Source organism: Takifugu flavidus, chromosome 19 (genome assembly GCF_003711565.1).
Source record: "Takifugu flavidus isolate HTHZ2018 chromosome 19, ASM371156v2, whole genome shotgun sequence".
NCBI lineage: Eukaryota > Metazoa > Chordata > Actinopteri > Tetraodontiformes > Tetraodontidae > Takifugu > Takifugu flavidus.
The window spans coordinates 8,967,540-8,979,813 of NC_079538.1; the positions used below are offsets into that span (position 1 = coordinate 8,967,540).

The following is a 12,274-nucleotide window of genomic DNA, read 5'->3' on the forward strand; positions in this document are numbered from 1 at the left end:
ATCTACGTGATGTTTACTCCAGCAGTTGAATCATTCAACGGACATAAAACTGAGCGTTAAGCCTAATGAGGGGTTTTACTGCCTCACTTGCACAAAAAGTTGGTGCACTTGGTTTACTTTTTGGTTTATTATCCATACGGATGGACATTGACAGCTGGAACAAAGCAATCAGGAGCCACGACGGGCCTGTTCGTTAGACTGACTGTTGATGGAGTCGAGGGAGGTGGTGTGTGCAGCACGAAGGATGACATCGGACTATCAGGCTCCGCGCGACCTGCTGCAGTTATTCAGAGGTTCTTAGGCTGTTTTACATAAGACGCTGCTTTATTTTTGGCCTCGTTTCATTTTATATAACATCATTTTGGATTTTGCATAACTGTGAGTGTGAGTCCGCCTAAAATAAAGCGTGTGTGAGTGTGCGTCCATCTACCTGAGGCAGGGCCAGTAAGTAGGACAGAGCCAGCGTCATGTCCCTGGGAAAGGCGTCGTCGGCCAGCTGCAGCAACACTGCGAGGGAGGAGGAAGAGGGAAAAAGAGCGCGTTAACAAAAACACAGAGGATTAAACCGTCCCTTCTTGGATGAGTCTCATCCCACATTTGTTGAATACAGACAACGGTGCCTGTCAGAAGCACCCCTCAGCGGACCCGGCGGAGGAAGAGGAGAGGTAAAAATAGAGAAGGATGCCGGGAAGCATCATTAAAATTCTCTCGTGTATTCTGGGACTCTGTCCATCTACTAGCGGCGCTTTTGTGTGGGTGTCTGCGCATGTTTACATACATCCTGGACAAATGCTGATTGGGTGTGTGTGTGTTTGTGTGTGTGTGCATAAGCGCGTGTGTTGATGTCTCGAAGAGACGGCATTCATTACTCAAAGAGTAAGTACATGCCCACTTTTTATGAGTGCTCTTCAGATGAGTCCAATTTAAGTGCACTTTAAAGTTGAATCCACAGAATGACAAATTAGCCCGCGCACGCTGCCTGCAAAAAGAAAAAAAAAGGGCCAAGGCTGCTTATGAGACTCCAAAGTGTCGTTTCTTCTTTTTAAATTGTCCCGTTCGCAGCACTGACCTAATGTGAGTTAGTGTCCAGTTCGAGGTCTGGCAGGGCAAATAACAGAGCCTTTGACGGAAATACTGTCCGTTAGTGTAAAATTAAGTCATTTGGGTTTTGAGAGAGAAAAAAAACACTATTTTATAATGATTACTGCAAAAATGTAAGGCAAAAGTAATAAAATTTTGTGTAGAATTGTCAACATTGAAAATCACATATTTCCCTCTTGTTTAAACAGGCTTTCCAGAAAAGTTCAATTAAATTCAAATAAAATATCCTGACACGTAGTTTGGTCGATTAGGCTAATTGTTAATAAGCTAAGCCAAGCAGCATCCAGCACAAAAGGACCTCATTTGGACTGTTTCAGTTTTGGCTTCAATCAGAATTTTTCATGTCTGTCAACATCACATGAATGCATGATTAACCCGCACAAAGGGAGCGGCACGCTGCTCTTTCAGGCCTCCAAACATTTCCACAAGCTGCGTAGAAACACAATGAGTTTTAATGATCTGCGACTGCACACCTCCCTTCCATTTGCTCTTTGCTTAGAACAGCGGGACAATAGTGTGAATCAGCAGACTGGGGGTCTGATTGGAGCTTCATATGTTGGTAATAAAACCAAAGTGGCATTACTGTGACAGCTACTGACAGTGAGAGATTTTGAATCCATGTTATGTATTTAACCATCAGAACCACATTTAACATAAAAGAAGACGTAAATAACAAGGATGTGGATTAAATCCTCCAAAATCATACTTCTCTATGTCTGGTAAAGAGCTGAGAGTTGCAGGAAACAGCACAAATACCCTCTGTGGAGACTCTTGGAATCTTAATATGTACTACATACATGCGAAATCAGGACACGGCTCCTTTTTTTTTATCCTGGCATCCCTGAGGATGCTGGGATATGGAGTCTAGACAAATATTTTTCCCCTTTCTTTTCTAGATGCTGCCCTTGAGGCCAAAAAACACGCATGCATACAAACTCCCTTCGTTCAGCAGATGAACAGTAAGTGCTGTGAACACACAGACTCCCTCAGTTAATCACAGCATTCTGAGGCAGCGGCGGTGGGAGCGAGCAGAGAGGAGCAGTGGCAGACAGCATCACTTTGTAGTCTCAGACCCGAGGAGAACAAAAGCCGGGGCTAGTGATAAGAGCCTGAGACAAAATGGAACAGACAGAGAAAAGTAGAGCATGGACAATGGTGGAGACCCAGAGGAAGGTGCAGAGGCTGGGGTACATATTTGACAAAATGCACAGTAACGTCTGACACGTGTAGCCGGGAGTTCCGTGGAGAGGTGCATGGATGCGCTGTTCTAAAGAGCTCTAACAGCTCTCTCTCCTGCTTTCTCATTTTCCTCTCCCCTCTTCTCTGAACCCCTCCCGGGTCTCAATGAGCTACACCTCAGAATGAGCTGATTACACGCCTCTCTAAAGCTACTGATACCATCGGGACAGGAATTACCAGAGGGGTAAACACACACACACACACGCAGAATAGATAACCCTGACTTAAAAGCATAAAGTATTTCTGCTTGTGTGTGTGAGGGAGAGGGTGATAAAGTGACGCTGCAGGAGCCTGTGTGTGCATCCACACATGTATTTACATGCGCTCCGGCTCTCTGCGTCAGCTAAATCATCGAAATTGGTAGCGCGGTGGTGGAAAATAACCGAGTCCAAAAGACATATCTGTATGTGTGTGTGTCCTTTGGTTTGTTCTCACTTCAGCCAACTCAATCCAATGAGCCGCCACACCCGTGTCATCATTAATTACACCCAACTTTATCTGAACCAGGTGGGACATCGATATATTTATTTTCTTAAAGGCCGGATCCCTGTTTGTTTTTGAGGATGGCTGGCCGGCACGGGAGTCATCAATCGAGCGCTCTTATCAGGCGCTGCGTTGTCCACGCTGACGTGTTTTTTTCCAGGAAAAGAGATACTGATTTGGTGGCGAAGGGGGGTTACGCATGTCTGCATCTGCACACATTAGCGCACTGCGGCTAAAAGCCTGGCTTGCGTTATTTGGCGTTCCCATCGTTAACATTCATGCACATGCTTGTACTCACACACGTGTGGTTTTGAAGTGGAATTGATTTTGGTGAGCCGCGATCCATCACGCAGCCTGATATTTTGCCTTTCCTCTATCTCTCTGGTACCGCCGTCGCTACTTGTTTATTGTTGCAGTGGCGAGCGCGAGTATGCATTAATGCATAAGTAGGGGCTCCTCTCCCAACGTCGACGCGGTTTTCAGGGGACGGGTTCCGCAATGCTCACCCTCAGTCGCTGGAAATGGCGTTTGGCCTTCGGTTTTAGCCTCAGCTAGCTTTCCTGTCCTCAGCAGAACCTCTGCGAAGCTTTCTGGGGTCACGTCTCTGTCGGACGAGTACACGTCTTGACTCTGAAAGACAAAATGAAGAGGGGGAAGAGCGATGAACACAACATGTGCATTTGCAGCGTTCAGGGAGCCCCGGAAAAGGAAGCGCGAATCCGAAAGGATGTATTTCACATGACAGGGTGTCCTAATTCAAGTGGCGACAGATGGGTAATGAGGTAAACAGAAGAACCTCTGAGCCATACTCGCGTTTAATGCGCTAATAATTATTTATCGAGAGCGGTGCCAACTTAGTCCTCAGGTGTCTGAAAAGTGAACAGTGAAGTTCCCTCTCGAGTCGGCCTCGGCACTTTACCACAGCCTCTGCTGCTCTCCCTCCATCCATCTTCCTCCCTCACTTCCTTCCCAATCGTGCCTCTTCTCCATCCCCCCCAGCTGTGGTAAAAACCGATCCTATTGATCGGCCGGTTCATAGAGGGATTGATGCGGAGGGGCTGTTATTGGTGCGCGAATGATGGAAGACAGATGTTGGGAAGGGAGCGGGGGAAAGGATTTGGAGAGGCCTATTAAAATGTCAAGAGAAGAGATATATCGGCCTCCTCTGTTTCCTCTCATGTCCACTCTTTCAGCAATCCGCATGATTTGTGTCTCCGAGTGAAAGGACGACTCACAGCAGTGAATAAGACGGACGTGAACACAACAGGCCGACATGCGGGGGGACAAAAGGATGGCGTGCAATCACGCAATCATCATCATCGCGCTACCTGCTGACTCCATGGCAACCGAAAACCCTTAAGATATCATGAACATCTCAAAACAGTCAAAACCTTCTGTGCAATGAAGCAGAGATGAGCTCACCTCAGGTTTATATTCCCCAATACATCTGTTGGCGTGGACCGTTTATTCCATCATGAATTTAATCCTTACTTTAAATTCAAAGTGCCTTAGTCTGAAATCAATATTCATTTCGTCTCAATACTGAAAAAATATATATAATCAAAAGCCGTAAAGTCAGAAACCTACTCGGGCATTTTCTAGTAATTTAAAATGTCCTGGGGTACGAATAAAACCAGAAACCAGGACGACGCGAATGCAAAGGGAGAACATAACGAGCCACTCACCGGGTCCACGAAGGGATCATCAGTGACATCTTGATAAAAGGGGCTACAGCCTTGGCGCTCCAGGTTGGAGTTCTCGCACGCCCCTTCCCGACTGGTGGCTCCCACGTCGTGACCCTGAGGAGCCATCAAAACATCATTAAACTTTCACAACGTGCCCTCAGCACTGTCATCTCTCTTTCCTACAGCTCACGGCCCACTAGCCATCAAGAGAACGGGCGACGCCACTCATTTTTGCCCCCGCGACCAGTGAATCAGCCAAGCCGTCGGGTGAACAGCCAGATTCTGAAATATTTAACAGGTGGGCCGATTAATTTTGCAAGAGACGAGCTTCTGATTGGTTGTTTTTAAGAAAGCACTCTGGTCTGGAACCCCATGGATACGATCGTTGACGATATTGGGCGCAATACCATAAATGAAACAGTAATAATCTGTACTTTTATTAAAACAGACATGTTTATTACAGAAAAAAGGGAATCGTGTGGTACTTAAAAAGACTTGTGATATCAAAGGCCAGCGTCTTACTTGCAGTGGTCTCAGGTAGTTCAGGGATTCCTTCCACCAGCGATGATCGCTCACTGCCGTCAGCACGGCCTTCGTCGTCTCCCCCGTGGTGGTCAGAACCTCCATCGTCTTCGCCGTAGTCCTGTGCAGCAGGTCGCCCGCCGTGCCCACAGGGGAGCTCATAGAGGCACCGTGGGTCTAAACCAGGACATGACAACTGTGGTCAGGTTATTGGGGAGCATCATTTTTGGTGGTTTAATCCTTAAAATAGCCTTCCGCTGCCTGCAGGAAGCTTTGATAGATTTGGATTTGGCAGACACGTGAGCGGAGGGAGGTGAAAGTGTATCAGATTGATGTTATTATTATTAAAGCTAGTGTTTCACTACACTGATACAGCTCTCTGAGATGATGGTGCTAGAGAATCAACGCGTCAAAGGACAGACAAATTCCTGCCGTAGTTGGTGCTGTGTGATATATATATAAAAAAAAAAACATAACTAAACCCACGACCAATTAATCACTGGGCTGGTTTACATGGCTATTAAAATGCAGCCATTATTTCCTGCAGTAATCAGATTATCAAAGTGATGATGTGAACAGCATAATGTAATCTGATTGCTCAGCAGTTATTAAGGAAGTGAATGAACACACTGAAAGTTCTTTCCAGTACTCTGATGTCTTCGTGCATGTACTGTATACTTGTTAGTCTGATATATGTAAATATGTGTTTCTGAAGTGCATGTAAACATGTCAGACCCTCTTCTCACGATGATCTGATCAACACATTCAAGGGTTGTATCCAACATGGAGGTTGCTCCTTCAGCCGCTTCGTTCAGCTGCTGGTGTAAATAAATGCTTGGCTTGAGATTTGTACAAACGATCTAAGCTTCTGACCAATAATCCATCGGGGGGAAAAAATGCAATAGTGAACTGAGGATGGGGTGAGAACTTCAATCCTGGAGTCTCTCAGAGAACGATCGGTTTCTACGGTGTTTTGGTTACAGCTCAGCTGAAAACAACATCAAAACCAAATGTGGGGGGCCAGCGGGCAGGGGCCAAAGCATTTATTCCTTTCATCAATACTTCATTTGGCACGGGGATGGCAGGGGGATTGTGGGTCAGGGAATGAAAAGGCCCTCAGCACACATACATGGTGTGTGTGTGTGTGTAAGGAACACACACCAGGGACAAATAAATGGGCTTAAATATACACAGAAGTGGAGTAGAGACATCAATCGAACAATGGAATGACAAAAGACAGCCTCAAATGAGCACCCATCCCCACACAGAGAGGAGGTGATGCAAGTCATCAAACATTAACACCCACTCAAGGTACCATAAAGCTGGTGGCAGTGAGGGGCGAGGAGAAGGGGGAGGCATAAATAAATCAGAGGAGACGAGCAGCCACAACACTGGATTTACACTTCATGAAATATGGAGCAGCAGGAAAACACAAAGACGGAACAAAGCAAAGGAGACACGCCCATCGCCCCGAGAGGCGTCATGGAAACGTCTCGGGCGAGGTACAAACCTTCACAGACGGGTCTGTCTCAGCTGACTCGCCCTCCAATCGAACAGGCTCCATTTGATAGTTAACAGCCCGGTACAACACCTGGAAGACCAACAAGTCTGTTTTTGATCATTACATCTATGTATTCACCTGGTTAGGTCACATTTGACCAAGTCAGGGTTACTTTTCAGGCTGTTCAATTTCAATTTTTACATATGAAGATATTTAAAAAAATGACATCTTCCACAGAGAAAATTCTACTTCAAGGTAATAATTCAATGATTGAGCTTAAGGAGACCTAAATGATTCTGACCTGCATCACCGAGCCAGTTCACATGACCATAATAATCAGATATTTGGATTAATTAGATATTTGTAATAGTTGAATCTCAGGTGTTAGCAAGCAAAAACAAAAACCCAGTTTTAACAGGTTATTTAGTCCATTTATGGGATTTCTCTCACTATATGTAATTAGTGATCTAAGAATGTCAGATTAACGGTTATAAATGTACAAAGATATCAGAGTAACGTGAGGAAATATGACCTCTTAAATAACTTCCAGAAATAAGACAATAATCAGATTTATATGGGCTCACTGTACGTCTGGCTCATCATCATTCTGTTCGCTATAATAGTGAAAGTACAAGAAAATGACCTGACTCTGAAGGTCGCTGGAGGCAGCCAGCAGGCCGTGGATGTTGTCAGGAGGACAGTGAGTCAGAGAAAACGCCAACAGCTCCTGTCGGGCCTCCAGGTCTCCGTATCCTTCACACTGACCGAGCAGACTGCAGACATCCCAGGCCGGACTGTATCCTGGAGGAAGGAGCAGGCGGCAGCGGGCAGTCAGATAAGGTCAGCGAGGCAGTAATAGAAGCGCGTGTCGATCTGATAGTTGGTGAAACTTATGAATGCAGAGAACATGATATGATATGAATACAACGGGTCGACCTTCGCTAGACAGCCGAGTCGGATCTCAGCCTCTCTTCTGGCTGTAACTCTGCTCCGTTAGTTGTGACTTCAGCACCGCCGACAACCAACACGCCAACTGACTCATTCAGACAAACGGATTCGATCACTCTTACTGTTGTTCACAGGCCGAGAGCAAGTGCTGCTTGTTGGAGTGCGCCTTTTCCTTTCTCCCCATCAGCCTTTTCTCAGTGCGACATTAACGAGGTCCGGGAAAATAATCTGTCGGCACCGCAGATCCTCCAGCCTCAGTTATGAAGGTTCAGGGAAAGACGGACTACGCACATTCCCTGCAAACGGTATTTACTCTGACTGTTTTGTGCCACTGTCAGCTGTAACAGCGAGACGCCTCAGCGGTTCCATCTGATCCGGCTGTAGCGTGATGGATGACGAGCTGACGTTCGGTGGCTTTTCATTCGTGAGTTTCTTCTGAGGCCAAACTCATTTACGACTGTCTCCACTACCTAGAAATATTAAGTCATTAATGCTAGGAAAGTACGTCTGATGCGGTGCTGATAAGAGTCATTAAAATGATGCATTATAATTAGATGTCCTATATCAACGATCATAAATAAAAGTTTTAGCCTCAACAAGTCTAATTAACCCAAAAGTTTTATCAGATTTATTCGTGTGATGTCGGAGGCAGAATTATCCAGCTCCAATCTGACTGAGAAAAATAAATGTGAAAACTAGTTTTCACACCTGCACTGCAGCTGTTTATTAGACGAAGCCGGCAGTAAAACCACATTAATACACAGGAGCTGTAATTCATTTATTCATGTTCCATAAAAGCTGCTTATGCCTAATTAGAGCTGCGAGGTGTGCCGGAGCCCATCTTTGTGTTCCTTTGGCGAAAAAGCAGGAATACACCCTGGACACACACACACACACACACACACACACACACACACACACACACACACACACACACACACACACACACACACACACAGTCTCCAGTTGCCCTAATGAGTGCATCTGTGGGTGGAAGTGTTTCCTCATAAAAATCCCACAGACACCAGAAGAACATGCGACTTGAGGTGATGATGCAGAATTGAAGGGGATACAGGAAAGACTGAGTGGTTCAATCTTTGGCTTCCGGTAATCCCATCTTCACAAAGTCAATACACCATCCCTGCTTTTTTCCCTACCCCTAACTTCAATACTGAACATTGTAGCCAGGTTAAATGGGTGTGGAAACACCACACCTGGGGAAGCCAAAATAGGCACCATTAAACCCATCGTAAAATCTGCGGTCTGTGCGTCCAACGTACCTGCCGCCATGAGATCTTGGCAGTGGATGTAGGAGGTCTTGAAGTCCAGGCACTGGAGAGCCTGCTCAGCCAGGAGCGTCAGTACCTGGCCTTTCCGTGTTTCCTTGTCATCTCCTGCACACACACACGGAAATCAAATAATCTCTATATTATTAATCTTGAGAAATGTCAACATGTCAGAGCTCACATGCTTAACAGCAGATCTGATCTGATCCCATATATTACCTTAAACATGTGGTAATCATGTGGTAAGGTCTGGCTGTGCATGCACAGGCTCAAGGTTGGGATGCAAGGACGTAATCATGTCTTAGATCCACCACGGAACCGAGCCTTGACTACACATTAATCCGTGTCTGTCTGCCGTAAATGAGGCTAACGTCCTGTCTCTTCCTCCCAACGCAGGAGTCCGGCTGTCTGGTAGATCTCGGTTTGACATCGGGGAGTGATTAGCTGTGGTGTCAGCGCTCATGTGGCGATGCAATCAAGGCAATCTCTGATCTCCAACTGAGCTAAGTAAACAACCAGGAAAAGGCGAAATGACAGGGCCGAGTTCTCAACCAAAGTGAGGATTGAGGATCAAACGGCAGCTGTGTGCGCACGTGCGGGTGTGTGTTCACATGTCATTCGCGCTCTCTGGTCATGAAGACATTCTCCGCCATCGATTCAATCCTGGACAATTATTCAGTTTGATGGTCCAATTACAGACCGTGATGAAACGGTGAAACAGGGTCAGAAAAACAGCAAATAGAAGACGTGTCAGGCTAATAAAGCTCACGTCCAACATAAACACCGTTGGGCGAGGATCACGAGGATCCTCAGCTCAATATCAATTAGTATCAAATAATTGTTGATTGACTCCCAGAAGTTTTCATACCTCTTCCCCATCAGGCTCAGCTGCACCAAAGCACCAGCTGATCCCTCCGGGTTCCACCCGATGTGCTGGCGATACCTGCATTAAATATTCACCACAGGGCCCACAGCTACGCACCCTTCAAAGACCTCCACCCCCCCCTGCATTTATTTATTTAAAAAATTTGTTTATTCCACTTCTCATCTGTCTGCCTTTTCGCCCCCCCACCCAGCTACGCCCCCCAGCGAGAGCCACCCGCCGACTGGATGCGAGCGGGAGGGGCAGAGAAATGCCACCAGGCCGGCTAACGGGTTTCCTCCGGCTGCCGACAGACCGCGGCGAGAGAAATAAAGAGGAGAGCAACAGGCGTGAGGATGGGGGGAGGGACAGAAACAGGCCGGCGGGTGGGCTGGTGTCATTAGAGAGGACGCAAACCACACAGATGCGGGGGTACGGTTTTGTCTTATACATGTAGCGACAGAGAAATCCTGGGTACCTGCCACTCTGAGGAGCGAGGCCAGGCTGAGCAGGGTCGTGGACTGCTTGAAGGCCGTGGAGCAGTGAGCGATGCACTCCTCTATGAGGGACAGGCGGTCTGAGCACAGGCGAACTGGTGGACACAGGAGGGAGGTGGGGTTAGACATCTGCGAGAGAGATGCAGCACAAATAATGGGATGCAGATGATACTCGACACCCTTTACGGCACACACACAACCACAGCAGCACATATAGTAGTAAACGTCGTTATAACCTTAATTTTTACACATGTGAATGCTGATCTAATCATAAATTTGTGTTTAAGTGCAAGCTGTATACATACAATAATGGAGGGATGGATCATTTCCAAGTAGTAATAAAAACCCACTGCCTTTATTTCCCATCCTTTTCTTTTATATTGCCATAAAGTGAATGTCAATCTGCTCACAAAAGCCTCCTCCAACAGTGGAGGAGACATAAAGATGGTCGTTTTTTTTACCGTTAGCTAGCAATTTACAGATAAATCGCCGAAGGACGAGACAGATTAAACATTAATGCCACAACTGTTGGTTTCTGATCCAGAGTTTGTTTTATGAAGGAGTGACGCTCCCTACAACGTTAAAGGAAAATATGGCTGCGATCCATTTATATGTGCAGACTGCAGTTTAGTGGCTCCCTCCACACACTGCTGAACACTCTCTGCTGTGGACGGGGCCTGGGGGGGACTGTGGGGGGGCTGGAGTGTGTGAAGTGTTGCCTGAGGCTGTGTAGGTGGACGGCAGCAGGCAGATGGATTGCATATGCACTTGTAATAAATAATAATAACTTTATTTATACTGTGTGTTTCCTAAAACAATCATTTGTGAAAATACACACAAAAAAATGAAAAAAAAGCACGAGAAAAAAAATTTTTTTGCAAAAGTCTTCTTTCCTCTGTCTCATTTGACTTAATTCTTTCGTTGTCATATTTTCTTCCTGGAGACTTTTCTGCCTCCCAGGTATGAACAAGTGGAAAAGAGGAAAAAAACAATGCATTGACCCCTGGTGTGAAGGCAGTCCACGGTTAGAGGAGGAGGGGGCCAAAAGGCGGCTGGAAAAGACAGGGATAAGTGATGCAAAGAGAAAAATGAAAGAGCGAGAAGGATGCCACTTTATGCTGCTCTTTGCCACAGTCGTTTCATGCTGGAGGCTCGGTTTGAAGAGACCAAGAAGTGAATGACAAAAAAAAAGAAAAGAAAAGGCCTTGGAGGCAACCAGGCAGCAGGGAGGTGATGCTGGTTCATACTGGTGTCTGTGAACCTGCCATGGTGTTTTACTGATGTGGTGGAAAAACAGAGCTTGGTGAGGAATACAGATGTGCAGAAATCTTAAAATGACATCTTTTGATATGTGTGTGTGTGTGTGTGTGTGTGTGTGTGTGTGTGTGTGTAGATGCACGTACGCTTCGATCCTAATTAGACCATCAAGCAGATGTTGTTTGCTCAACAGTTGATCCATAAATAATCATTCATTTTGATATAGTGGTGAAGGGGGGATGCCATATGGCAGGTGAGGTGGGCGGAGCTTGGCCTCCTCACATCCCCTAAATGGTGTCTTGGTCTTGCATCAAGACGCACGGATTGGAAGATCTTGCAGTACCTTGCAGTGGCAGGATGCTGACGTTAAAGTCTTCCAGCTGGCTGAGGGCGCTGATGAGGTCCAGTTCATCTTGGACGGGCCGAGGACAGTCTGTGATCAGCTGGAGACATGCCCTGGAGGGATGAGGACAACGGGGCAATGCGCTTAGCAAGCGTGATCAACTCTAGCTGCGGAAACCAGATAACACCTCAAATCTGGACTTCCTGCTGCATTAACCTTGTTACAACAACAAATTCATGAACTTACTACAAACATGAAACCCGCTCCCTTGTTCTGGTGACTAGTTAGATTAGCTGGTTTAATATTGCTGGTTATGATTGTATTCATCATAATTAGAGGCCATATAATTCTCAACTGACTTCAGGGGCCCAGCTGAGGCTCTTTTAGTATCATCATCAGTCATTTATAAGATGAACGAGCTGTAAGGTAGCTTTAACATATCAGAGTGAAGGAAAAGGGTGTTTCCAACTGGTTCCATTTAAAACCCTCTTTCATACTTCACCTGGCATGAAATCTCCCAGCAAAAATGAAGACTGACAAATCAGCCAGA

The 12,274-nt window shown here is 46.1% G+C and overlaps 1 protein-coding gene across 1 annotated transcript in view; it reads right to left on the reverse strand.

Moving 5' to 3' along the window:
• Positions 1–12,274, reverse strand: part of nbas (NBAS subunit of NRZ tethering complex) — a 91,221-nt gene that overhangs the window by 42,811 nt on the left and 36,136 nt on the right. Inside the window, exons 32-40 of the mRNA XM_057016293.1 lie at positions 11,725–11,837; positions 10,106–10,219; positions 8,760–8,873; positions 7,175–7,332; positions 6,541–6,621; positions 5,031–5,207; positions 4,509–4,622; positions 3,330–3,453; positions 431–507 (exon numbers count right to left, since the gene is read on the reverse strand). Coding sequence (XP_056872273.1) covers positions 431–507; positions 3,330–3,453; positions 4,509–4,622; positions 5,031–5,207; positions 6,541–6,621; positions 7,175–7,332; positions 8,760–8,873; positions 10,106–10,219; positions 11,725–11,837 — 1,072 coding nt within the window. The remainder of the gene's footprint in view (positions 1–430; positions 508–3,329; positions 3,454–4,508; positions 4,623–5,030; positions 5,208–6,540; positions 6,622–7,174; positions 7,333–8,759; positions 8,874–10,105; positions 10,220–11,724; positions 11,838–12,274) is intronic.